The following is a 26,943-nucleotide window of genomic DNA, read 5'->3' on the forward strand; positions in this document are numbered from 1 at the left end:
GTATTAAGTTGAAAGTTTTTTCACTTGGTTATAAATTTAATTTATACTATAAATTAAATATGCCTAGAAATTATATTCTTGGTTTCATCCTTTATCCAAGTAATGGCACATTTTCTTTATGTATTTTTGGGAGTCAGTAAATACGGGGGGGGGGGGGGGGTATAGAGTTAAATGGCTTTAATCTGTTGGTATCAAAGAAAATGTGCCATTACATCCCATAGTGGATGGCATTGATTCCTCCCCCCCCCCCCACATACAAATTAGCTAAACATTTGGCCAAAGAGCTCACACACTATACTGGCAACACACCATCACACACAAAAAAACTCAGCCCATTTCAAAGCCAGTATAGAAAACCTTACACTCCAACACACTGGCATAATGGTCAGCTTTGACGTCTCCTCTTTATTCACAAATGTCCCACTCAAGGAAACTTTAGAGCTAATCCAAGCTAAATTTTCTCCCGATATCTCAGCCTTATTTCAGTTCACAATGAACTCAGGCTATTTCGTCTGGCAGGGAAAATTCTACAAACAAATAGAGGGGACAGCCATGGGTTCACCACTCTCCCCACCCTTGGCCAATTTCTTTATGGAGACCTTTGAAGAAAAAGCCTTAGCCTCTGCCCCACAAAAACCAACCATATGGCTTTGCTACGTTGATGATGTGTTCGCTATTTGGCCACATGGCTCCGAAACACTTCTCTCCTTCTTAACACACTTAAAACAACCAACACCCCAGAATCAAATTCGCCCTGGAAAAAGAGGAAAAACAGTCTCCCTTTCCTAGACACACTAGTCATCCACCATCCTAATGGAACCTTGGTTTTCTCAGATTACAGAAAACCCACCCATACAGGCAGATACATTCACCAACAATTCCCCCCCCCCCTCACAACAATATGGAGTAGTGAAAACACTATACAACAGTGCTAAACTAATCTGTTCACACGACTTGGCCCTAAACACTGAACTAAATCACATCCTCAACACTTTCCCAGCCAATGGCTACCCCCCCCCCCCAAAAAGTCCAAAAAATATTAGAACCTACAAACCACAGATCCCCCCCCCTCCACAATTACTCTAAATCCATCACCATTCCCTACATCCGAGGCACCTCGGAAAAGATTACCAAAATCTTAAAAAAGCATGACCTGACCTCCTGTTACAAACCTTACAGAAAATTGGCATCCCTTATCCGCTCCACTAAAGACCAACCACTTCCCCTAGACCTACCTGGTGTATACCAGGTCCCTTGCAGTTGTAAACTGTCTTACTTTGGCCAAACAGGCAGGACAGCGAATATCAGAATTTCTGAACACAAGGACTACATCCGGTTTCACAAGTACAGCCATTCTGGTCTTGCAGACCATGCTCTGGATACATGCCACAGAATACGGTGGAAGAAAGCTACAGTAATACACCGTAGCAAATACAAATTCGAAAGACTATTTATGGAATCCGCTTCAGCCCTAAGAAATACTCCAAACCTCAACAAATTTGGTTGTATGCGACTGCCCCAAATTTGGGAGGCTTACATCAGCAGACCTTCAGCCCAACAGCCAAGAACACCTACTTAGCCTGCTAGAGGACACCATCAGGACTTTTAGGAGAACAATAGCTTCATTCCCAGTTACTGTGTTTGTAGTGCCTATGTGCACGTGCCTTTTTTTGTATGTTATTTTAGAAGATGGCAACGTGACGTTGCCGAAATATCGGAAAATATTTATTAAAGTATAATTTAATTTATATCCTTAACTACGTTGTTCATTTCCTTAAGTGTTTTAATAGGCTGTTTAATTGAAGTCAGCTCTGGCAAAGACCCAAGAGAGTGGAAGGAGGCTAAAATAATTCCTTTGCATAAACGGTGATCTAAGTCCGTGGTAACAAATCATAGACTAATATCTCAGGAATGGTGGTCAAAAAGAGAATTCAGGAATGGATGGATAAGAATATGATACTCTATGAGGGACAGCATGGCTTTGCAACGTCAGCCATGCCTTTGTAACCTAACTTTTGATAAGAGAGTGGCATTTGATTTGAATAAAGGGAATGGCTACACAATGATACTGCTGGATTTTGGAATTTGACAGGACACCACATAGAATTCTGTTACATAAATTACAACAAATGGTGGTGGATATGAAACTGGTAATATGAATAACAGGGTAGCTGATGGACAGATACCAAACAAGGAGTATATGGAGGAACAGAATCTAGGAGAAGGCAAGTGGTTAGTGGTGTGCCACAGGACTCTGTGCTTGGACGACTACTTTTTAATTTGTACATAAATGATATAGGAAATAATGTGAAGCGAGATATTCAGTTGTTTGTTGATGATGCAAAGTTGGTTGGGGTAATATTAACAGTATAAACAGGTAACAGTATAGGCAAAGAATGGATATGAATTTAATGTGGAGCATTTTGGGATACAAAGATTAAAAACTGTATCACATTGAGGGAACTGTACTCCAGGAAACTGATGAAGCTAGAGATTTGGGGGTGGTAGTAGTAGTAGACAGCTGAAGTTTAGAGGACATATTGCTAAATTAGCTAGAGTAGCTCACAAGATTACTTGGTTAATGAAGAATACACTAACAAGCAGAGTTAAGAACGTTCTCATTCCTCTTTATAAAGCCTCGATACGACTACATCTGGATTACCGTGTTCAAGTTGGGTCATCACCTGGGTTTCTTGGGTATAAAGAAGTGGTACAGAGGATCCAGAAGCAAGTGGTTTGTGGAATGTTCCCTATGAGAAGAGAGGCGTTTGCAGGTTGCAAAAGTTGGTTCATAGGTGTAAAGAGGAGGGATACATAGAAACATTTAAGTTACTTAAAAGGGTAGTTTAAAAGATTTTATAGGATTAATACAAAGGAATATTTCAGCACTTGGCTAGTGGGGACAGAATGAGGTCATTCCTGGAAGTTGGGTAATAGTGTGGATAGCAAGGGTGTGAGGGCCAGATTTTTTGCTTGGAGAATGGTGAATGAATGGAATGGGTTGCCAGAGTCAGCTGTGAATATTTTGTCTGCTAATGGTTTCAAAGAGAGGTACAATAAGTATTGTCTTGATAGTCTTCCATGATGAGTCTAAGGAGTTCCACTCCTTAGACTCATCGTGGTCTTCTTGGAATCATCTTAGACTGCACTACTATGATTAATAGTGTAGTCTGTAGTAAGATGAGTTATTTGCTTATCTGTTTTTATTAAATAAAAAATATATTTTGTTCGTTTTGCAGCTACTTGGCAGCTAGCAAAATCTACTCGCTATCATCATCAGAGATCTCCAAGACGTCAAGGACTCATTGAGGGAGGCCACAGATTAATCACACCAGATATCATACCTTCTTTTAAACTCATTCATACTGGATGAAAACTGTTCCACTCACTCCTGCTCTGCGAGAGAAAAATCTAGATCTCACCCCTTTCTTTACCATATACTTAAAACACTTTTTTCAAAAGTTTATAGATTTCTATCATATCACTCCCTCTTTTTCCTGTTTACCAGTGTCTGCAGTCCACATAATCTACATTTAATAATCCCGGTACTACCTTTGTTACTCTTCTTTGCACCCTATTTACAGTTTCTTTATCTTCTCCCAACCCAGACGATCAATTCTGCATGTAGTAGTTCAGGTGTGATTGTATCATGGCATTGTGTGCAAGCAAAATGACTTCCACATCCTTACATGTCAATGTTTGTTTTAGCATTGCAATTACCCTCCAACTTTTATTTGCAATTTTTGCAATGTGACTTTTGAATTATGTAAATGACAAATGATAGCACAATCATACACACAAGCCATTAGTCAGCTGAAAGAAGTCATTATTACTTAGCAAGTTAACTCTACATTTAAATGCTATGCTGTAAACAGCACAGCATTTAAATGTAGTATTCCCTCTTCTTGAAGGTGGAACTGAGAGAGAGCAGATCCCATTCAGACTTGGAAAGTAAGACCAAAAGTTTTACAGGTCCTTCAAATATACCAAAATTTCAAACTGTCATAGCTTATGCTATTCCAATTCAAAGAAAACTGATAATAAATATGTGTTTTAGGAAAGCATCTTAATGGATGTTTCTCATTTTATATGATTTTTGCAGAAACCAGATTGTATTTTTGAAGAAAGGTATTCTCAATAAACCAACATTTGAAAGCATTTAAGTTTTGAGTTGTGGGTATCTGTGGAAGATAAAGTTTTGTTTTGGTCTTTCTTAGCTGCTCTACATTCTAATGTAGAGTATCCAAAACATTGATTGACGTTTTGGGTACTGCAGTTGTGGAGGCTTCTCTTATACACTCTGTAATATGATCAACTACTTCAATAATAAAAGATAAGCTAACAACTACAGAAATGAATTCAGCTAAGGATGAAATTCCATCAGTTTGATCTGTTTTTCATCGTGATATCTGTGACAGAACACATGTTGGTCCACGTAAAAATGATTGCTTCTACATATGTTATTTTCTATTTTTCACTTAAATAGTGAAACTGATAAGACAATGGTAGAAAAGGCTTTAGTAGGTATGCGAAAGGCAGTGTGAATCCCATATTTACTACTGAAAAATTAATAACCCTTCTTCTGATTTTAGTTTATGCACCACAGTATTGTGGCCATTTAAATCCCCATTACATTAAATCCCTCACTTGGCAACTACAAGTGAAGTCATGAAGGTCATGCTGAGATATAACTTCACCAGATGGTAGACACTGCAGCATACTCTAATAAGGGGTCCTACTGAGAGGCAAATGAAAACTTCTACTAGATTAATATTGAGTTAGCCTTGCTGAAATATGGGTTGGGCATCTGCAAATGGCAACTCCTTAATGGACAGGATCCTCACAAGATTTCATGCAGGCTCCTTAAAAGAAAAAGCCCACTATCTTCCATTGTAGGAAGGTGTTAATTATTTGGTGCATTTGTCTGCCTTTCATTGTTTAGATTCCTGAATTTTTCCTTTTTTTTTTGGTTAAATTGGATGGTTATTGTTTGTCGCTTCTTCGGAAAAATATTCAAGATATTTAAATTCAATATGTGGGTATGAAGATATTTCCTTGTATTTTTGTAGTGCTCATGTTATTATTATTTTTTTTCAATTCAAGGCTTCTCATTTAAAAGGTATCGTTTTTGGAGTGTAGCAATAGTCATATTTTTCTTTAATCTGCAAACATTCTTTGATCTTTCTTTAACTGTTTTCTTATTCTTTCTTTTTTTACTCTTATTATAATTTATCTCTCTCTGGCCCTAGCAACCAGCTGAATGATGAGACTACCTTTGAAGTAAGCAGTAATATATCAGAAATTTGTTTCTTTTTAACCTTTTCATCAATTATCAGACATTCTATACAGCAATGTTGACACTCCTTTTGTTTGCTGATTTTTGTGAAAATTTACTCCAAGTCCACATAATTTTTCAATTTATAATAACAGTTGTTTCATTATTATTTATTACCTGATAAAATTGTGAAAAAAAATGATCTAAAAAAAGTGCAGCTATGTTATAATAGGAGTTCAACTATTTTTTGAGGTGGGGAGGGATTCAGCTACCCATTCAAACTACAGAGATTTCAAGATTATAGATAATTTTCAGTACATAATTTAATACTAATACATTTTTAATGTATAACAATAGTAAAAATTAGCTACTGGAAAAATTCAACATAACATGAAATACCAGTAAATTTCTTTTTTAAAAAAACAGGCAGTATTTTCTTTATACTGCAAGAAAACACTGCATAATAATGATAATATGCAGTATTTTCTTTCCTCTGAGAAAATTTTATTCACAATTTTTTCCTCTTAAAGCATACAAGTAATATTCTCACTATTTTTGCCTGTTAGAAAGATCAAAAATAATTATAAACATGATATTGCCTTAGTTGCATGTTACATAGGAAAAAATTATGCATTAGCTTTATATCAAATTAATGCTGTTGTTAATTTGATATAGTTTTTTCATTATAGCTATTTCTCATTGTCCTCAGATCAATCCCTGTTTTCATGAAAATCTTTTTTCAAGCTTTTTTTGAGTTAACTGTAATTCAATAAATTATTTTTCAATTAACTGTTTACACGATTAGACATTTTTTCAGTAAACTGCTTTTTTTTGTGAGTTGTCATTTCATAAACTGTTTTTATGAATTGTTTTTAGATAGTTTTCTGGATATCTTAAGGCACAAGCTTTGTTTGTATATGCTTGGGATAGGATAAAAGCAAAAATAAAATTTCTTGTCAAGCATAATTTATTTTGTGAAGGAATGAAAAAGCTTTCTACAAAAAATTGTCTCTGATCTGGGTTTTTTAATATGGTGACACACCATTTTACTATTTGTATATAAAATATATGATTTTTGCATTGATTTAACTTTGGTGACTTCCTGGGTCTAGCTTCTATTAATGAGACCTTAATAAAGGTCAGTAACCCAGACAGGCTTAACAAAGCCTGTCTGGGTTACTGTGAATTACTGGATGCCCTGCAGTAATTCATAGCAACATCTAGAAGGAAGTGTGCTGTGCCTTATGGAATATGAAGGCAACTAATGAGAACTAAACAAAAAACAGTTGTTGACTTCTTTTGTAATCAAGCAAAAAAAAAAAAAAAAAAAGGAACTAGATGGGAAGGAGATTGCAAATATGAGCAGCACATAGGTAATGTGGTTAAAAAAAAATGACACGGAGTTCTTTCGATAAGTGGCCAGTAAAAGAAATAATGAATGATTATGGAATGATACTGAATGGTGAAAATGTTAACTACTGCAGAAGATATCAAGATATTAAATGGGCAATTCATAAAAGGTATTTCATCCGCCTGAAAGTGACATTATGCAGAGCTCAAGAAGAGTGAGAAAGGAGGAGAGACTGATGTTTAGTGATCAGGAGGTATATGGAAAATTGAATTTATGAGGTTGTTGATGTTAATGAGGCTGTAGGTGCTTAATGATATATCATAGCTATTTTGAGAAAACATTTCAGAGAGTAAACAACAAATTTGATGTAATTAGTTAACATGAATCTTATGCTGACCAAGTTCCAAAGGAGTGGAGAGAGGACAAAATCATTCCACTTCATACGGCTGGTGATAAGACCAAGGCTTTGAATTACAGGCCAATCTTTACATCTGGAGTTGCAGTTAAAGTGTTGGAGAGGTTAATGAGGAGAATTGGGGACAATAGAAGGCATCATCTTTGATGGACAACATGTGCTAAAGGAAGATAATGTTTTAGCAATTTGCTTACTTAGATATTGCAGAGGTCTTTGATATATTGCTACATGACAAGATGGTAGTTAAACTAGAACAAATGGATTTGCATAATAGATGAGCATGAGGAATTGGAGATTGGCTGTCTGATAAGTATTAGCAAATTGTGTATGGCAGAACAATATCCCAGAGGGTTATTGTTCTGCCATACAGAAAAATCACTAGTGGTGTGCACAAAAGAACTGTTTTGGAGCAATTGCTGTTTAACTTGTATGTTAATGATATTTGAAAAATTTTGACTGGGGACATTCAATTGTTTCAGAATTATATGCAGTAGAAAACAAATGGTGTGGTTTTACAGCAGGAATTCAAAAGACTTGGTGAGTGAGGATTGTCAGTCCACTTCTAAAAAACAGGGATATCTTAGAGGAGGTGAAGGGGATAAGAGATCGGAATGATGATAGTGGATAAAAACATAAAATTTTAGGGACACATTGCTAAAATTTTAAGAAAAGCACAGAGGATTATGACAATGATGTAGATGCCTAAAGTAGAAGTGAAAAGATCACAGTTCTACTGTCTATGGCCACATATGGATTATTGTGCAGAGATCTGGTCACATGGCTTTCAAAAGATGAGATAATAGTAAGGGTCCAGAGATGATTTACTAAGGTGAGATCTCTGGAATACTGAGAATGAAGAAATGCAATTTGCAGAATCTAGTGAATGAGATGGGAGCAGGATATTATTGGTACATCTAAGTTGGCAAGGAGTTATTACCAGATTAATGTGGAAGAAGTTTTTAGAATGGAAGGAGGACAGGAGATAACAAGATGTTATACCAGGAAGCTGTATAACAAAGTGAGCAGGGGGGGGGATGAGGAGTAGGTATTCTGCATGGAGATTAGTGGATTAGTTAGACTGTCATTCTTCTCATCAGTGGTGGCCCATGAAGTTTTAAGTGGGGGTACTGCCTATACAAAATTTAAAAAAAAAAAATCATTATTTTTTCCCTAATTAGTAACCAATTTATTAATAAATAAATCTGTATATTTATTTATTAATAAATTGGTTACTGATTAGGAAAAAAATAATTTTTTAAAAATTATTTTGTATAGGCAGCACCCCCACTTAAAACTTCATGGGCCGCCACTGCTTCTCACGCATATGAATGTTCTTGTTCTCATGTCATTTCATTATCGATATTTTGTTGAGTATCTTTAAGTGCCACCGATATGCCACATTGAGCTGGCAAAATCAGATGCAAACATTTAATTTAGTTAGTAAATGATCTATTTTCATTCCTGTTCTATGTAGTTTTTATTCAAGAAACTTCAACATGAATCACCAAGGATAATCAGCTCAGAGCCCAGGAAGTGGGAAACATTCAGCTGGATGTTAATGGAGAGAGGGACTTTTTAATCAATAATCCACCCATATATGGATGGAAACCTATAGTGCATTTAAGAATGACTAAGGATTAGCTAATCTAAGAATTATACCTTCAGACCAACTATTTTCATTCCACTTTAGACTGCAGCTGGAAAAGAATGGCAGAAGGGATTAATAAATTGGATCCCTACAATTATACATAACTCAGTATCTGGTAAATATTTAAAATAAAAAGTTTTAATAAATCTACCATTACTAAAGATGGTTGATCAGTAGTTGCCACAAAAGATGATATGTAGAAATAATGAAAAAATATTAACACCAGACTTCTATGGAGTCAAAAGTCTCATTGCAGGAGGCACACCCATTATAACACAAAAAGCCTATCAAGCCTTTAAACTGATTCAATGTATCTGCATTCACCACAATGCATTCTGCTCATAAACCACTCTCCATGCAAAAAACTGCTCCTTATGCACCTGCTCCCATCCTCATTATACAGCTCCCAGGGATTTCCCCTTGTTCTACTCCCTTTTCCTATTCTATGAAAAAATTTTTCCACATTAACCCAGTAACAACCCTTTACCAACTTAAAGGTATCAATCACATCTGCTCTCTTCCTCATATTCACAAGGTCTGGCAAACTGCATTCCCACAATCTGTCTTCATATCCCACATCTCAAAGACCAGTTACCACCTTATTAAGTCTTCACTGACCCTTTCCAATATTATCCTCATCACCATGAAATCTAGAGAACCAAATTTGTGCACAATAATCCATACAGGACTTGATCAAGGGCTCACTTTTGTGATGAAATGACTGATGTGATGATCTCACAATTTGTGCAATGTGACATCCAAAATTCAGATCTTTGTCCACCACCAAAGGTCTTTTGTCCATTCAACTTTCTCCACCAAGTGCATACTTTGTATCCCATTGTTGCTTACCAAATTTCAGAACCTTACACTTTGCAACACTGAACAGAAATTTTCATACTGTTGCCCACTAATAAAATCTATTCAAGTCCTCTTGTTAAGGCCACAAGATCTACTCAATTCCTAATCACTCTCCCTTTTGCATCATCTGCTAACAGTTGTATATCACCAGTTAAACCCATCCTGATATCATTAATATACAAAATATATAATAATGATCCCAAAGCAGACCCCAGTGGTAAACCACTAGTGACCTCCTCCTTTCGCGATACAGTACCCCCCCTCTCCCCTCCATATACAACTTGCTGATCTGAGACCTATCTGAGAGACAGTTGCCTATCCAATCCCATCTGCTTCAGTTTAGTTACCAACTTGAGGTGTGGCAATCTATCAAAAGCCTTTGCAAAATCTAAGTATTTCAGTGTATATGCATCTTCCTTGTCCAATAAATAAATAAATTTGACAAACCCATGTTGATAAGCACATATAATACCACTGTTATCAACCTACTTTTGTATCCCATCTCTCAGCAACCTCTCCACTATCTTAATTACAACCCCAGATATACAAATCAGTCTATAATTTGTAGCCTTAGCATCACCTTTGTGAAGTGGAACAATTTTACCTTACCCTCCTTCAGGACTTGTGTTGTTGCAAGCTGCTTGTTAACAGGTAAGCCAAGGCCGATGCCAACTCCATGGAACATTCCCTTAAGACATGCGGTGATATGTCATCAAGTCCAGTTGCCTTATTGACATCTAGCCAACTCCTTGTTTACCACTTGCTTACTCACTATGAAGTCTTCTCTCATTTCATTCTCTATACCTGAGCTTCTGATTTCACACCGAGGATGAGACACCCTGATGAAATGCTCACTGAATTCCCCAACTATGTGCTCTACATTAGTTACTAATCTCCCACTTCCATCCATTATCATCTTACAATAATTATTCTTCTTTCTAATTGCCACATATAAAAAAAAACTCCTGAAGATCACCAGCCTTATACTTCCACATATATCCTTTTCAAACAGAAGTCTTCACATGACTAGCCACAACTGAGGTGATCATTTCATGATTACACTCACCTATTGGAGGAAGATGCAAAACCTCACTCACAATAATATCCTCTGATGAAATGATCAGATCTAAAACTCTCAATCCTTGCATATCCTCCTTTACATACTGCCTAAGATAGTTGTTTCTCAAGAACTCGAGAAATACACTTTCCTTATTCCCAAAGGCTACCTTTTCATTCTAATCTATACTGCCATAATTAAAATCACTCATAATAATAATTCTTCTCATGTTCACTAACCCAAGTTGCTTATACATTTCTTCATCATGTCCCTTCACATTACCTGGCCTATTGCAACATTAACTAAATATCTCTGCCTGTAAACCTCCATCTCACATCACACTGTCTCAAAACCATTGCCACTATTTCCATCTTTCATGTCTACCTTATGTAGATATAATTCTCCTGTTATCATCATCATCAGCACCCCCATTCTCCCTTCTTGTCCTTTTTATCATCACATAAAACACTGTACCCTTCCATTTCTATTCTCTCAGGATATCATCATCATTCAACTGTGTTTCACTAATTCCAATGATTTCTGGGCGAATAATCTCAATCAGTGAAACAATTTCATCTCCCAATTTATGATACTCCTGGCTTTTGTAAATAAACACAGCAGTTCACTTTTAGGTCTATAACTAGTCCTACCCAAGCCACTTGTTGGTTACAATTTCTCCACTATACCTGCCCTTGTAAAATCACATTTATTACTGCTTACCCCATATATTTGCTTAGTCTCAACTACTCCACTCACATCCCAATCCATACCATTTCTTTGCTGATCATCCCCATAAACACATTCACTACTACTTCCAACATCCACTCTCCCTATGCTGTGTCACTCTGTCCAATCAGGCTTCTCCTGTTTTTCTGTTCCTCTTACAATCCCATTCTCTCTTCATCTCTCACAATGCTATTATTTCCATTCTCGAGCACTTCAGTCTCTTCCATTCCATTCTCCTGATCTTCCACTTCACCTTTTATTTCTGATCTCTTGCTTGCACACTGCACTTTCACCTAGCAACAGTTTCTCCAGTTCACTCACTCAAAAGCTATTTAAATAATTCCATTCTTCTCTCAAATACAAGCCAGACATCCAAAAACTGAACTCCCTTCTCAGCCAGCATACCATTCACGAATCTTGCTCTCCATCTCAACTCATCATTGTCATACCTCAGCAACACGCTGACAACCTTTCCCACTATACTGTTATCTTTCACTCTCCTCAATAACTTCCTGATAATGTGCCTTTAAATTCTCCTTATGTCTATCTAAATCATTTGTTCCAACAACCATTACTAACTTTCTTTCTCGTTTCCTCCTCATATCCAAAGCATGAATTATCTTATTTATTCTCCTTCCTGGAAAATAAACCTTATGGACTCTCCCATTAACCAAACCTCTAATAATAGAATTTCCACAACATTGCTATTCTCATGTTATTCATCACCTCTTTCTCTTTTGTCTTTCTTTCATTCTATCCTCTTTTTTTTATGCACTCTTTCATTTGTTCCCAATAAATGTCTAATATCACACTGCATATTGCCTCCATAGCTCAGTCGGTATAGACGAAATCTTTTTGTTGGAAAGAGCTGGGTTCAATTCCCATCAGTGATGTGAGGAATCTCCCAGAGTGTCCCAGACATGTGACACTCTGGGAGGCATAGGGCTAACCACCTTATCCTTGAATTACAGTAAAAATCCAAGAATAGCCTGTTAGAAACACTAATGAGTGAATGAATAAATTACTCTGCATATTCTTCATTTCCTGTTTCATTTTGAACAACTTTTTCTTGAAATCTCGCATTTCGGCAATATCACTCTCTGTTGCTCCTGTAATCTTGCTGCCTCTTGTTCTGTGACACTTTTCATTTCTTAATTCCTACTTCCTTTCACTTCTATATCACTTACTTTTGCTTCTTCATTCTTGCATTCTTTCACTCCCTCAGTCTCATTAGCTTTCGCTCCATTTACATTTCTTTCTATGCTTTCATTCCTTCAGTCTGTTTTGCATTCGCTGATTACTCATAGTCTAACAAAATATCACACCTTCTACAAATCCATATCTTTTCTCATCTCCTATTTAGTCTCCCCACAAACACATCTTTCACATTTCTCTATGCATACGTGCTGCACTTATGACATTGAACCATTTTTAAAAAGTCTATATTATACTATTAACAGCATTTGATTTTTGTACTGCATGTAAATCTCATGCATACTGCCATTGTTCCATTCAAAGCAAGATTCAAAACTTCAATAAAAGAAGTCGGTAACAAATCCACAAAGCCAACAATCACGCAGGTACACTAAGCTATCAAAAATAAACAATATACTAAAATACAAACAATATTGCCAATTATTACACAAATAGCACCTACCTTTTATGGAACCTTTTACCAATGATCAATGATCCATTTCTCTGAATTAATTCTGAATTAAATTAATTCTCTGAATTATTTTCAAATTATGAATCACTTGCCTTTTGATTTTTTACCATTCTTTGAAATAAACTGCAACATCTTTACTGATGGAACATTATACTGTATTATATTTTGAAATGAATGACATTTTCCTAATAGTGAATTAATGGGAACTTGGGAAGTTGTAATGTAGATAACAACATCACATCACAAGTCAAGTTATAAGCCAAGATTTAAAATTTATCCAACAAATTTGTTAGTCTTCATCCTTTTACATTCATTGCACTGTATGGGTCCTTTGCTTTCATTCATTTTTGATACTTATCAATGTATTTTTGATACTTGCAAAAATAAGATGAGAATTTTCTTTAGTCTTATTACATCAATTTATATATTCATAAGGAATACTTACAAAATAATTAACTGCATTTCTTTCCTAAGCAATGCATTTTTCTTATGAATAAGAGCGTACCACTGCTGCATTAATTTATTTTCTTCTTCGACATTTCCTGCAAATACAAAACAAAATTTAAGATATATTCAGAATAGAATGATGAATATCAAAAAAAGAGTAGAGGATGTGCTATGCTTATACAGAAATATTTATACTATGTGATATGAATTTTCATTCAGGGGAAAGGCTGGGAAGCAGCACAGTAATTACTTTTATAATGCATGCAAACTATAGTTAAGGTGAAAGAGTGCATTATACTTGACAAGACATTTTCTTGTCAAGTATAACCCTACTCAGTTTATCCTCCTGGATAGACTGAGTAGGATTAAATGTACGTGTAGGAATATAAAGCTGGAGCTGCAAAACATTGTGTAAGGAATATAAACTGTGGTCAGATGCTCATGGGCAATACAAAATGCAGGCAAGAAGGGTGACTAATATAAGGAAGGGTAATTCAAATTTAAAAGTAAATTAGCTAATTAGCCAAAGTAAGTCCAAAAGAGATTTTTCACTATATATCAAGTAAGAGAAAGAATGATTATGGAAGGATAACTTCACCCAGTGCTGATGGTAGGAAATTGACAGAAGCAGAAGAAATAGTTGAGCTACTAAGTAATCACTTTGCCAGGGTGTGTCATTCGGATGGAAACCTTGCAGCTGCTGATGTGAAAAGTGCTCAGCATACTGAAAAATATCGATGTGAATACAGCAATGGAATTGGAGAGTATGTCAGCCTATGGCCTATGAGAATGTGTAAGAGAACTAGCAATGCCTCTGACAAAGCAGTTTAATCTAAATCTCAGCTCAGTGGTTAGAGAATAATATAGTTCCATTACAGATCGATTAGTGTGGCAGTGGTTGAAGTATTGGAAAAGTTGCTTAAAGGTAAAATTCAGGAATGCGTGGATAAGAATTTGATACTCTATGGTGGACAGCATGGCTTATTTAAACTTTGTTTAAATAATATCTTATGATTTAAATGCTCTGCATGAGGACAGATTGAAGGTGTGCAAGGTTACAAAATTTAGTTAACAGGTGCAGGAGATGGGACATGATAGAAACTTATAAATTACTAAAGGGATTTCATAAGAATGACATAAAACAAAATGTCATGATTTTATGTCATCAGGACATAAAAAAATATTTTGATACATGACAAGTAGGGAGAGAACAAGGGATCACCTCCTGGAAGTTGTGAACATGAGGAATTGACTGCCAGAGTTAGTCATGAGTTCTCCAATTGTGAATGAGTTTAATACATTCAGTGCCACTGACAATTTAACGTGTCAAATTGGTATTTGCATATGTGCCACTACCGCATCTAAGCACTCGCATGTTTCAATGCTGTGTAACTCAGTCTGGCCTGGGTGATTGAATCACGTGTAGGCGCTGCGACAAGGTCATTCTGAATAGCCTGGGGAAATCCTGCCTTAAATGAGTGGCAGCAAGTGTGTTAAGGAGAGGTATGATAGCTATTGTGTGAATAATGGTTGGTGTGGATCTCTTACAGTGAGTCTTATGACTCCATAGAGCAACTGACTCTGTTTCTAGTTCTTTTATAGTTATTCCAGTTTTCTCTATATCAGGTTCTAATTTTTTTTTCAGTCATGTCATTTTTTGTCTCTTATAATTTAGTTTATTTTTCTGTTGTATCAGAAGATTTTTGATGGACATCATTCACAATGTCCTTTTTACAGTGCAATTTTTTTCCATTTTTTTTACCTAGCCTGTTGTTGGCTGCTTTCTTTCTTTCTTTTTTTTAATCTTCATTTTCATCCATTTTGAAGGGTATCAATGGTTTCTCATAATTACATCTGTATCTCAACAAACTTATAGAAACTCCGACTTTTCTATAAACTGTAATAAATCTGTTATTAGATTTGTTACTGTTTTTTTATTTCTTATTATGTAATCAATTACTGATTTAAGGCCCCTTGTTTTTACCTACGAAATTCCTTTCGTAGGCATAAAGAAGTACCCAAATACACTTGGGTACTTCTTTATGCCTACGAAAGGAATTTGCTATTTTAAATTACTGAATAGGGAAAATAATCTTAGTCCATTCTTATTTTGATGTGCTTCCCATTATTTCTTTTTAATTATTATTTTTTTTAATTCTAGGATTTGAAACACCAAATATAAGTATGTAGTCATTTTTATTAACAGTGTTAATAATTTGTGAGTTTGTTTCTAAAAATTCCTCAGATTCTTCTTTATTTCCTTCTGGACATAAACACTGAATGTTTTCCTATTTCCATTTTTAATTTTGGTTCTACTATTCTTTCATTTCAGTATTTACAGCTAATTATTTATTTTTTCAATCTTTAGATATCATTAAGTATGGTTCCTTCTTTTGATGTTTCAGGTTTACTCCACTGGGTGCTTGAATATCCAGATTAATGTAGAGATTATTCATAGATTAGAGGTAAACAAAAGTAGAACAACAGGCCAACCCTGGAAGCTGTATATGGAGGGTGTGAGCAAGATAGTGAGGATCAGGTTCTTTACACAGAGTAGTTGGTGAATTGCTTGAAAGTGTGACGAGTGTAGAAACTGTGAATAGGGCTAAGGCATGGTTTGATGATCTTTTCTGCATGAGAATGTGGACCTCCTATGATGAGTTTTTTTGACTCCATGGAGGTCTAATGTTAATAATAATTAAGCAACCAGGTCAAAAGCATAGTCAACTCTTTCATACAGGCCATAAAAAATACACTGATTGCTGAATATCTGAATATGGCATATCATTATGTCATATTCATCATCAATTTATCATGAATACCTACTGACGATGATAATCTAATAAATAATTTATTTTCCATTTAGAACCAAGGCACATGTTATAATTATATAAATGATTCCAATTCATCCCCATACTTCTCCAATACAAGAAATGTAACTGAAAGTTTCAGAAATATTTCTTGAGCAAAAGAATGAGCTGATTAACAGGTCCAGGAGGACTGCTGTATCTTGTAACAGTTTAAATGTATTCTAATTTTTTTTTAGAGATTACTTTCAATTATCAAGATTAAGTAGGTCAACAAATTATTATAAACTAGCAGTTTCTGCATTAATACAGTGCAGGCACACAGCAGTTTGCCTGAGTATTATCGAAATTCTGCAATTAAGGATATGTACAAACATTTCAGAAGCCAACCACCAGGTAACATGACCAGGCACACAATCTATCTTTCCTATTCAAGTTCATGCATAAAAAGGAACTGAAAGTACTTAATTTTATCACTTAAATAAATCCATCAACGAAATGGATTTAACATAGCTTTATAACATACAGCCTCTACACTCAAATAGCAACCTCATCTTCTCATGGTAGAACCATGAGAAGATCAGAAGTTCTTATCAGAGAAGTTCTTGTGACTGGGTATTGGTGGTATAACCAAAATATCTGCACAAGAGTATATGCTCGTGGATATCCTCATGGGCTCACTTTAGTGAGTACAGGGGTGGCAAACCCGAGGTACCTGATGCTGGACCATGCCTTACTTCATGTAATATACATCTGTTATATTATCTGTAGACTGGTCCTCTCCCCTTCTTTCTTCTCTTCTTGCTCCTTACCACCCAATGCTATTAGAGTATTTAAAGGCTAGGGGTGAATCTTTCCTATCTTGCTATGTCATTTTGCCTATTGCAGCCACTGAAGGGGGAAAGCTAGCCCCAATAGGTGCCGGTCCCAAGCCTGGATAAACAGAGAGGGTTGACATCAGGAAGGGCATCCGTTCATAAAACTTCACTGCCAGCTCTAGCTATGATCAGATGAGTTGAAAAGAAAGTGACACAAGGGCTAGGGTGTACCCCTTAAGCGATGTGCAGCCACATCGTCCTACAGCTGCAAGAAGTGGACAAGGGTGGGTGCGGTTAAAGAAGCGAGCCCAGCAAGTAGAGAGAATGTTGCGAGTGGGAACATTGAATGTTGGAAGCATGGCTGGAAGGGGAAGAGAGGTGGTAGACATGATGAGGAAGATGGACATTTTATGCTTGCAGGAGACGAGATGGAAGGGGGGAAAAGGCGAAGGAACTAGGAGATGGGCATAAATTGTTCTACTCTGGAGTGAATAAAGAGGGAAGAAATGGTGTCAGAATGAAGGGCGAAGTACTGGAAGTGGGTATGAGAAACGACAGGATCATGCAAATGAAACTGGGCCTCGGAGAAGAACAACTGGTCGTCTATGTGTATATGTCCCACAAGTTGGCTGTACAGAAGAAGAGAAAGATGAATTCTGGAACGTGCTAGAAGAAGAAATGAGGGAACTGGAAGAAAACGAGATAGTGATTGTTGGAGGAGACTTGAACGGACACATAGGGATACAGAATAGGGACTGTGAAAGGGTGCATGGTTGCCATGGAGTGGAAATTATGAACCAGGAAGGAGAAAGGATTTTGGACTTTGCAGTAGCATTTGATCTGGCAATTGTGAACTCCTTTTTCTATAAGAGGGAAGAGCATTTGATAACATCTAGAAGTGGAAACAATAGTTCACAGATTGACTACATTTTGACTAGAAGAAAACATCTTAAGGCAGTAACAAATTGTAAGGTAATTCCAACAGATCAAGTGGCGCCTCAATACTGACTACTGTGTATAGACTTTAAAATAAAGTCGAAGGTAAGAACTTTGGAAGCCATGGGAGGAAGAAAATTAAGTGGTTTTCCTTAAAAGAAGAGAGTATGAGGAACAGTTTTAGGGAGAAGGTGTTAGAGAGGGTTTCAGATGGACTAGAAAGTGTAAAAGATTGGTGGAGACATAATTCAAAAGCAATTCTAAGCTGTGCAATTGAGGTGCATGGTGAAACATCTGGAAAGATTAGAGAGCAGAAGGAGGGTTCATGGTGGAATAATAATGTACAAGAAGCAGTGATGGCTAACAGTAAGGCAAAACAGAAGTGGGACGAGTCAAGAGTGGAAGAGGACAGAGAGAAAAAGTGAGAAGCCAAGAGAGTTGTTGCACAGGTGAAGGCCATGGCATATCAAGACCTTTATGATCAATTAGAAACAAAGGAAGGACAGAGAAAGATTTATCGATTGGCAAAATGAAATAAGGCATCAAAGGACATTGTACATGTGAGGCAGATCAAAGACTCTGGAGGTAGGATATTAAGGAGGGATATGGATATAAGAAACAGATGGAGAATATACTTTGAAGGGCTTTTGAAGAAGATGAGGAGCCTTACGAAGGAGATGGTGCAGAACATTAGTAGAGTGGAAGTGAAGGAAGCCATAAAGAAGATGAAGAATGGAAAATCAGTGGGCCCTGACTGGATCCCAGTGCAGGCATGGAAGGCACTGGGGGAAGAGGGAATTGACCTGCTATGGGACCTGTTAATAAAAGTTTGTCAACAGGAAAATATACTCAAGGAATGGAGGGAAAGTACTCTTGTTCCCATCTACAAGAGTAAAGGGGATGCACAAGACTGTAAGAATTACAGAGGAATAAAGTTGATGTTCCACACAATGAAAATCCTAGAGAGAGTTCTTGATGGAAGACTGAGGAAGGAGGTGGCGATTGCAAAGGAGCAATTTGTCTTCATGCCTGGTCGATCGACGGACTTTGGGTTACGACAGATGATGGAAAAGTTTTGAGAGAAGCAACAGGAGCTACATCTGGTATTTATTGATCTGGAGAAAGCGTATGATTGAGTGCCAAGGCAAGAAGTCTGGAGGTGTCTGAGAGAGAAGAAGGTACTGGAGAAATATGTCAGGTTAGTGGAGGAGATGTACAGAAATGTGAAGACAAGGGTTCGAACCTGCCTGGGAGAGACAAAGTTTTCCAGTGACAGTTGACTTGCATCAAGGGTCAGCATTAAGTCTGTTCCTGTTTAATATTGTGATGGAGGTGGTGAGAGAAGACATGCCTTTGACTATGTTGTATGCAGATGACATCATGCTGTGTGCAGAATCAAGAGAAGAAGTGTCAGCTAAACTGGAAAGTTGGAGGTAAGTACTGGAAGAGAGGGGTATGAGACTGAGCAGAAGTAAGACAGAGTATATGTGTTGCAAAGTGGATAGCAGCCAGGAGACAGATCTGGAACTGGAAAGAAATGTCATCAGGAAGGTCAGTGACTTTAGATACTTAGGTTCAACAATGAAAGAGGATGGTGAGACTGAGAAGGAAGTGGGATGCAGGATACAAGCAGGATGGAGGAACTGGAGAGAGATGGATGGAGTGCTTTGCGATAAGAGGGTGCCAATCAATCTAAAAGGCAAAATCTACAGGACAGTAGTGAGACCAGCTATGACATGTGCTATGGAAACTGTAGCCCTGAGGAAAAATAACATCAGCAGGATGGAGGTAGCGGAGATAAGAATGCTTAGGTGGATGTGCGGTGTGTGACCAGAAAGGATCGTCTGAGAAATGACTATGTAAGGGGAATGGTGAAAGTTATGAACTTAGGAGCAAAGATACAGGAGGCAAGGTTGAGATGGTTTGGTCATGTGATGAGGGAGGGAGGAAGAGTATGTGGGAAGAAAGGTCATGCAGATGGATGTGCAGGGGGAGGAGGAAGCACGGATGGCCAAAGAAGAGATGGAGGGAGATGGTGGAGGAAGACTTGAGGATGAAGAACTTGGATGTGGCTACAGCCCAAGACAGAAGGTTGTGGAGGAGACTTACCACAAACAGCAACCCTACTTAAGTGGGAAAAGTTGCAGAAGAAATAGTATATGCTCGTGGATAAAATCCATGTCTGGATGCAGAGGTAGCAGCCCTACAACCAGAATAGGAACTCTGTGGGCTAATATCCCACAGGTCTCCGAAAATTTAAATATTATTTTCAAGTAAGATAAAAGGTAGATATTAGACAGCCTCCTTGAAGACAACTAAAGCTTGGAAAAATTAGGACACAAATTGGGTAATGGAATGTTAAAACAGCAGACAAGAAAACTAGCACAACTAAGAAAGAAGATGGAAAAATGGGGGTTAGTTAGATAGGATGGAATAGTATTGATAGAATAAATTTTCTCAATGGGAATGTATTTCTTTATTCATGGTTGCCTAATATAACTGAAGGATCTAAACAGAAAATTTCTAATGTCAACAGAAGAACAACTGGAACACTTCAGTCAGGCTATGATTGGGTGGGAACCAGCCTCAGAACAAATAGCAACAGTACATCTTAAAACTAAATTTGTAAGGCTAAGAGTTATTCAGTGCTATGCCCCAACAGAGAATTCATCCTTTGAAATAAAGAAAAGTTTTGCACTCCACTTGATAAGACCTTGGTGATGATGAACAGTAAAGAGAAAATACTTCTATAGAAAATTAATAACGGAAAGAACTCACGTACAAAGATTATTTAATAGTATAATTTTTGCCTGTGTGTCACAGGCATCTTCAGTACATTAAGCTCAAATTAAACAATAACCGACAATTCCAAAAAGCGCCACCTAAGTAGCTGGTGTAAAGTAACTAAAAAGGTCAATAAATTTCCTAAAAAAAAAAAAAAAATCAATACAATAAAAAGTTAGGAAAGATTAGCTTTTTATGTATTGATTTTTTTTTTTTTTTTTTTTTTTTTTTTTTAAGGAAATTTATTGACCTTTTTAGTTATCTTACACCAGCTACTCAGGTGGCGCTTTTTGGAATTGTCAGTTATTGTTTAATTTGAGCTTAACGTGCTGAAGATGCCTGTGACACACAGGCAAAAATTATACTATTAAATAATCTTTGTACGTGAGTTTTTTCCGTTATTGATTTTGTATCGATATGTCTACTCACGGTATACCTCTTTTAAAACTTAAAATACTTCTAGTGATTGACTTCATTGCTCAAGTTGGCACAAATAATGAGGGATTGGAAAATGTAAATAGGTAAGCATGGTTTGGAAGACAGAGAAATGCAAACTGTGAATTGTTGATGTAACCGTGTGGCAAATATAACTTATAGGTGTCACCAATCTTCCAGCATAAGAGAATACAAAGCAACCTGGGTGTCACCAGATGGTAAAACACAGGATAAGAGATTTTTCTGTACTAAAACAAAGAGCCAAAAGGCTTCAGTTTGGTGATGCAAAATTATATAAGTGGATATTAGATCCAACATTATTTCAAAGCTGAATGTAGAAACTATGAAAATTTCTTAAAAATAAGTTGACTAAAGAGCTTGCAGGAATACACTTACGAGCATTCAGAAGTTGCCTTAATGCGGACTACTTAGAAAACATAGGCGCTGCCCAAGTGTCTATATATTTGCTTTCTATTAGTCCATTTTGATAAAGTTTCACTGGCCTGACAGCTGTTTTGAACTCGTTGGTTCTCCTCAGAGACCAGGCAGAAACCTTAAGAGAGCAAAATCTCTTCTTCAGTACTAAGGAACTTCAAATGTTGGAGAGATCATATCGTCTAAAAATTAAAGATGACAATGACTTCACATCATTTGCCTTAATATCCCATAATACAAATCACATATCCTTATGGACATGTACAATACTAGGCATTATGGGAAGGGTCACTACCCAGACCAGTTTCGACCTTTACTGATGTCTCATCAGTGGAAGCAGATCCAGAAGTGATACCAAGGTTGAAGTAATGCAGAAGTCATATTTCTATAAAATAGTAGTCGGGTAGTGACCCATCCTATAATGCACAGCATTATACATGTTTGTAAGGTTATGTACTTTGCATTATAGGACACTAAGTGATGTGAAGTTATTAGCCTCTATATACGAGCTGCCCAGTCGTGTACGCATACACTTTGTTTTCTTACACTTGGATACAGGATTAAACCAAGAATATAATTTCTTGGCATCTTTAATTTATAGTATAACTAACTGGAAAAACTTTCAACAACAGAACATATTGTCATCAGTCAAAAGTGCAGGAAAATGCTATTAGATATTGAAATACAAGCAGTATCTCAGATCATCCCCTGATAATTGGATCTATGCAGTTATATGTTAAAAAATAAATAAAATTCACGGAGGAAAAAACAGTCAATAAATGCAAATTTGATAATGCTTAAGCATGCAACCAGTTTAAAATAAAGTTAAGGGAAAATACAGAAAGTAATTTTGATGGAGAAGAGAATATAATGAATGATGATACAGAGGCTAAGAGGTAAAAACAGTCCTTAATGATACAGAAGAACATCTTTTGGGACAGGTGGTCTGCAAGCAGACTTAAATTAATTAAATAAATATATTTTTTTTTAATTATCCAAACAAAAATTAAAATTGAATAAGTAAAAATTATTGAAATCAAATGGAGCCTTAATAAACCAACAAATGTTCAATGGCGGAAGCAATAAAACTATATTGTTGTTCACTTCACCCATCTTTTATTATTCGTCATTCTACTGCTACAAATTTAGTGGCAGAATGACGAATAATAAGAGGGGTGAAGTGAACAACAATATAGTTTTATTGCTTCTGCCTTCCCTTGCTGTTTTGTCAGATTTGAAGTGAACATGTGATATCCACATTTCAACCAATTGCTTGTTGTGAATTGATTTTTATTATTGAAGGTTTCCTTCAACCAAGGCTCAGTATATCTTCAGAAGTGCTAAGTGATACTTGAACAAAGTGTGTCGTGAGTTAATCCCAGTATTTATATATTTATATATTTTTCGGAAACGTTTTTTAATAATGGAAAAATGGCTTAGAACTAGGACTTTGAAAAGAAGAGCAAATGAAATGGATAATGCTAACCCTAATTGTAATACATGTGTTATAACGGCAAGTAAATCTGATACTATTACAGTAGAAGAAACAAGCAGTTCAAAGAAATAATACAGTAGGAAATATAACAGTTCATATTTGGAATTCGGGTTTACTTGGTTTTGTGTTATGAAGTGTTGTTGAATGAGTGCATGAAACCTGCGACACTCTGATGACATTTAGAAACTAAACATTGTGATGTGAAAAATAAGCCAATTGAATTTTTTCAGCAAAGCTTAGGGACATTAAATCATGGTAAAGATAAAATTTCAACCATGGATTCCATTAACAGCAAAGCACTGGAAGCATCCTATCTCTTAAGTTTGCACATAGCGAAAACAGGGAAACCTCATTCCATTGGGGAAAATTTACTACTTCCAGCTATAAAAAGATGTGGTAAAAACTATGTTCGTGAACAAGTCACTAAAAGATGTTGATTTGATTCCTCTTTCAAATGACACTGTCAGTCGCAGAATTAATGATATGGCAAGGGACATAGTATCTCAGTTAATTGAAAGAGTTAAGAAGAGTTCTTATTATGCGTTACAAATAGACAAGACTGCTGATGTTACAAATGATGAGCAGTTAATATGCTACGTAAGATATGCGCATGATAACAACGTATATGATGATATTCTGTTTTTTAGAACTTTGTCATCCCGAACAACTGGAGAAGAAATATTTCACACTCTCAATAATTTCATAATACACAAAGGGATCCAGTGGGAAAAATGTATAGGCTTCTGTTTGGATGGAGCTCATGCTCTTACAGGCAGGCATAGTGGGGTTGTTTCTAAGGTCAAAGTAGCTCCAGGTATGAATTGGGTGCATTGTTTCATACATAGAGAAGCATTAGCCTCCAAAGGAATGCCACCAGATTTTAAAACTGTGATATACAACACTGTCAAGCTAGTTAATTTTATTAAAGCTCAACTGTTAAATAACAGGTTATTTTCAGTACTCTGCGATGAAATGGATAGTGAATATACACAACTTTTGCTTCATTCTGAAATTCGCTGGCTTTCCAGGGCAAAGTACTAACAAGGTTATTTCAATTAAGGCACGAAGTTTTATTATTTGTAAATGAACGTAATTCTGATTTTGCATCACTCCCTGTTGACAAAGCACGGTTATCAACACTATCCTATCTTTCAGACATTTCTTCGAAATTAAATGAACTAAATCTCTCCCTTCAGGGAAATATTTTAACTATTCTTGATGCCTACGACAAAATAAAGGCATTCGAGAAAAAACTGGTTTTATGGATTAATTATGTAAAAGACACACAATTTACACCTTTTCCAACATTGGAATCCTTTTTAGTGGAAAATGATATTTTTGTTCATTCTGAGTTTGTGGAAAGAGTTTGTGACCACCTCAAAAATCTGAAACAGAATTTTGAAACATATTTTCCGAATAACTTTTATAAGAAATTTCTGTGGGTTCGCGATCCATTTTAGGCTTGCAGTCACGAGAATGACCTTTTGTTATCAAAAAAGGAACAGTTAATTGAACTTTCAAGTGACAGTGGGCTTAAAATGCAATTCTGTGATCTTGGCTTTGCTTGATTTTGGATCACGTCTTCAGTGAGAAGTGAATTTCAAAATTATCTGAAGAGGCACTGAAAATCGTCATGCAGTTTTCTACAACCTATCTTTGTGAGAAAGGATTTTCATCGCTCCTTCAAATAAAAACGAAATACAGAAATCATCTTAGTGTGTGTGTGTCGATCTTCGACTGAAGTTGACCAATATTGAGGCAGATATTCAGCAACTCTGCAAGGGCCGAGAAGCTCAACCATCTCATTAAAAGTAAGTAGTAACATAATTATATCATCTTATTTGTTTAATAAAAATTAAAACTGTGTTCAATGATGATACACTTTTAATCGTTTACTTCCAATTAATTATGTTGCCATATGTATTCAAAACATGCTTTTAGATTTATTATGTTATAAATGGCACAGTTTTTCCAAAATGTTGGTAATTCCTACATAGGTTTTTTTAAAAAAAATTACAAAAAGTCAAAACGACGTATAGGGAAATAAATTAAAAACACCATGTTTATTTTTGAAGTAAAACTTTAATTCCAATGTTGTACCATGCTTAGCACCAAGTGATTCAGGAGTTTTGAGGCAAACTGGCCCACTTCTCCTTCAGAGCAAGGATAAGGCCTTGTTTGTTTTCTAGAGGGGAATTTTGAGCAGCAATGAGTCTCCCCTTTGCATCCCAAACATGTTCTATGGGGTTGAGATCTGGCGAGTGCAATGGCCACATGATTCGATTGGCCATCACACTCACCAGATCTCATAGAACATGTTTGGGATGCAAAAGGGAGACTCATTGCTGCACAAAATTCCCCTCTAAAAAACAAACAAGGCCTTATCCTTGCTCTGAAGGAGAAGTGGGCAAGTGTGTATATGATGATTTGTGGCATTGCCATCCATAAAAAACGAATTCTTCACCTACAGCACCACAGAACAATTGAATATGATGCTGAAGAACTTTGTTGCAATATTGTTCACCAGTCATAGTTCTTTTTCAAGCACTTGTAGCTCAGTGCATCTACTTAGCATAATGCCTCCTCACACCATGATCCCAGCACCACTGTATCTATTCCTTTCGAGAATATTCTAGCGATAAGCAGTACCACTTTCACGTCAGATCAAATTATCCCACTGGTGCTTCTCCAATTTTTATAGATGCAACACCACAAAAACATGCTCTGTGATGAACTGTGGAAAAAGGAATGGACATATAGGCCTACTTGTCACAGTTTGTTGAAATATCTGCATACCTGTGACTGAATGGAGCAGACTTGCAAATTGACCTGCAACGATGCATGAATTACACTTTCTGTTATAATCAAAAATCGGTATTCATGCTCCATGGTAGTACATGGGTGATCTCTTAGCAAACGTTGAGAACAGATTACATTGGTTTGAAATGCTGCCCTAAGCCTAGATACAACGTAATGTGAAATTCCAAACTCTCTAGCAATATCAGTAATTCCTTCTTCAAGTTTTCCAATAGGTCTTCCCCTCATGAAATCATCTAGATGATGTTTGAGACATTACAAGACATCAAAGTTTGCAAATTTATTCCTTCACAAAGAAAGCTTTCTTCAAACACAATTCACTTAGTACAGGTCTTTTATACTGCTGAATGCTATTACATGATCCCTTTGCACACGATTCGAAAATTTGAATGTGTACCCACTTTCTACTCTAAATCGTCAGTTATACAAATTGCCACAAGCTAATTAATCTGAATTTGCAGTTGTAATCTTCAGAAATAGTGATCATCCTTAGGTTTTGGACCTTTGTATTACTGATATGTATATATGGATACATTAACTTGCTTGCAATTAGCCACAAAGGCTGATTAATAAGCTGAAATACAGGAAAACCTCACGTAACGTGAATTCAACATGCGCAATAATCAGGTAGTGCAAGGGAATGAAATTATGCTATTTCATTGAAATGATACTGATTAATCACATGCTCTAAGTGAGTGATTAATCAGTTAGCGAAATTTTTTGTCGCCAATCTGCAGTGAGCGGAAAAGTCATTAAGAGACATGAAAATGGTGCTAGTAATACAATGATTGTGCAAGACCTGGGATACAGCAAGTCTACAGTTTGGACTATATTAAATAAGAGCAAAGAACAAGTTGCTACTAGTTCTTTAAGCATGCAGATCACCTGAAACAGTAGCCATTTAATGATCAAGATGGAGCATCTTCTATTACTCTGGATTGAGGATTAAAAAAAGAATCTTAGTACACAGAAT

At 36.4% G+C, this 26,943-nt stretch overlaps 1 protein-coding gene across 4 annotated transcripts in view; it reads right to left on the bottom strand.

Annotated features, from left to right (window-relative positions):
- Ehbp1 (Eps15 homology domain containing protein-binding protein 1) overlaps positions 1-26,943 on the bottom strand; it is a 462,410-nt gene that overhangs the window by 149,962 nt on the left and 285,505 nt on the right. For 3 of the 4 annotated variants that reach the window (XM_090398822.1, XM_090398820.1, XM_090398821.1), the window contains one exon: positions 13,442-13,538. In XM_090398822.1, coding sequence (XP_090254948.1) covers positions 13,442-13,538 — 97 coding nt within the window. Of the gene's footprint in view, positions 1-13,437; positions 13,539-26,943 lie in introns of those variants that run through there. The other variant, XM_090398823.1, reaches the window with a different exon arrangement.

This window comes from Typopeltis vanoorti, chromosome 10 (genome assembly GCF_054136105.1).
Source record: "Typopeltis vanoorti isolate ZY-2024b chromosome 10, IOZ_Tvanoo_1.0, whole genome shotgun sequence".
Taxonomy (NCBI): domain Eukaryota; kingdom Metazoa; phylum Arthropoda; class Arachnida; order Uropygi; family Thelyphonidae; genus Typopeltis; species Typopeltis vanoorti.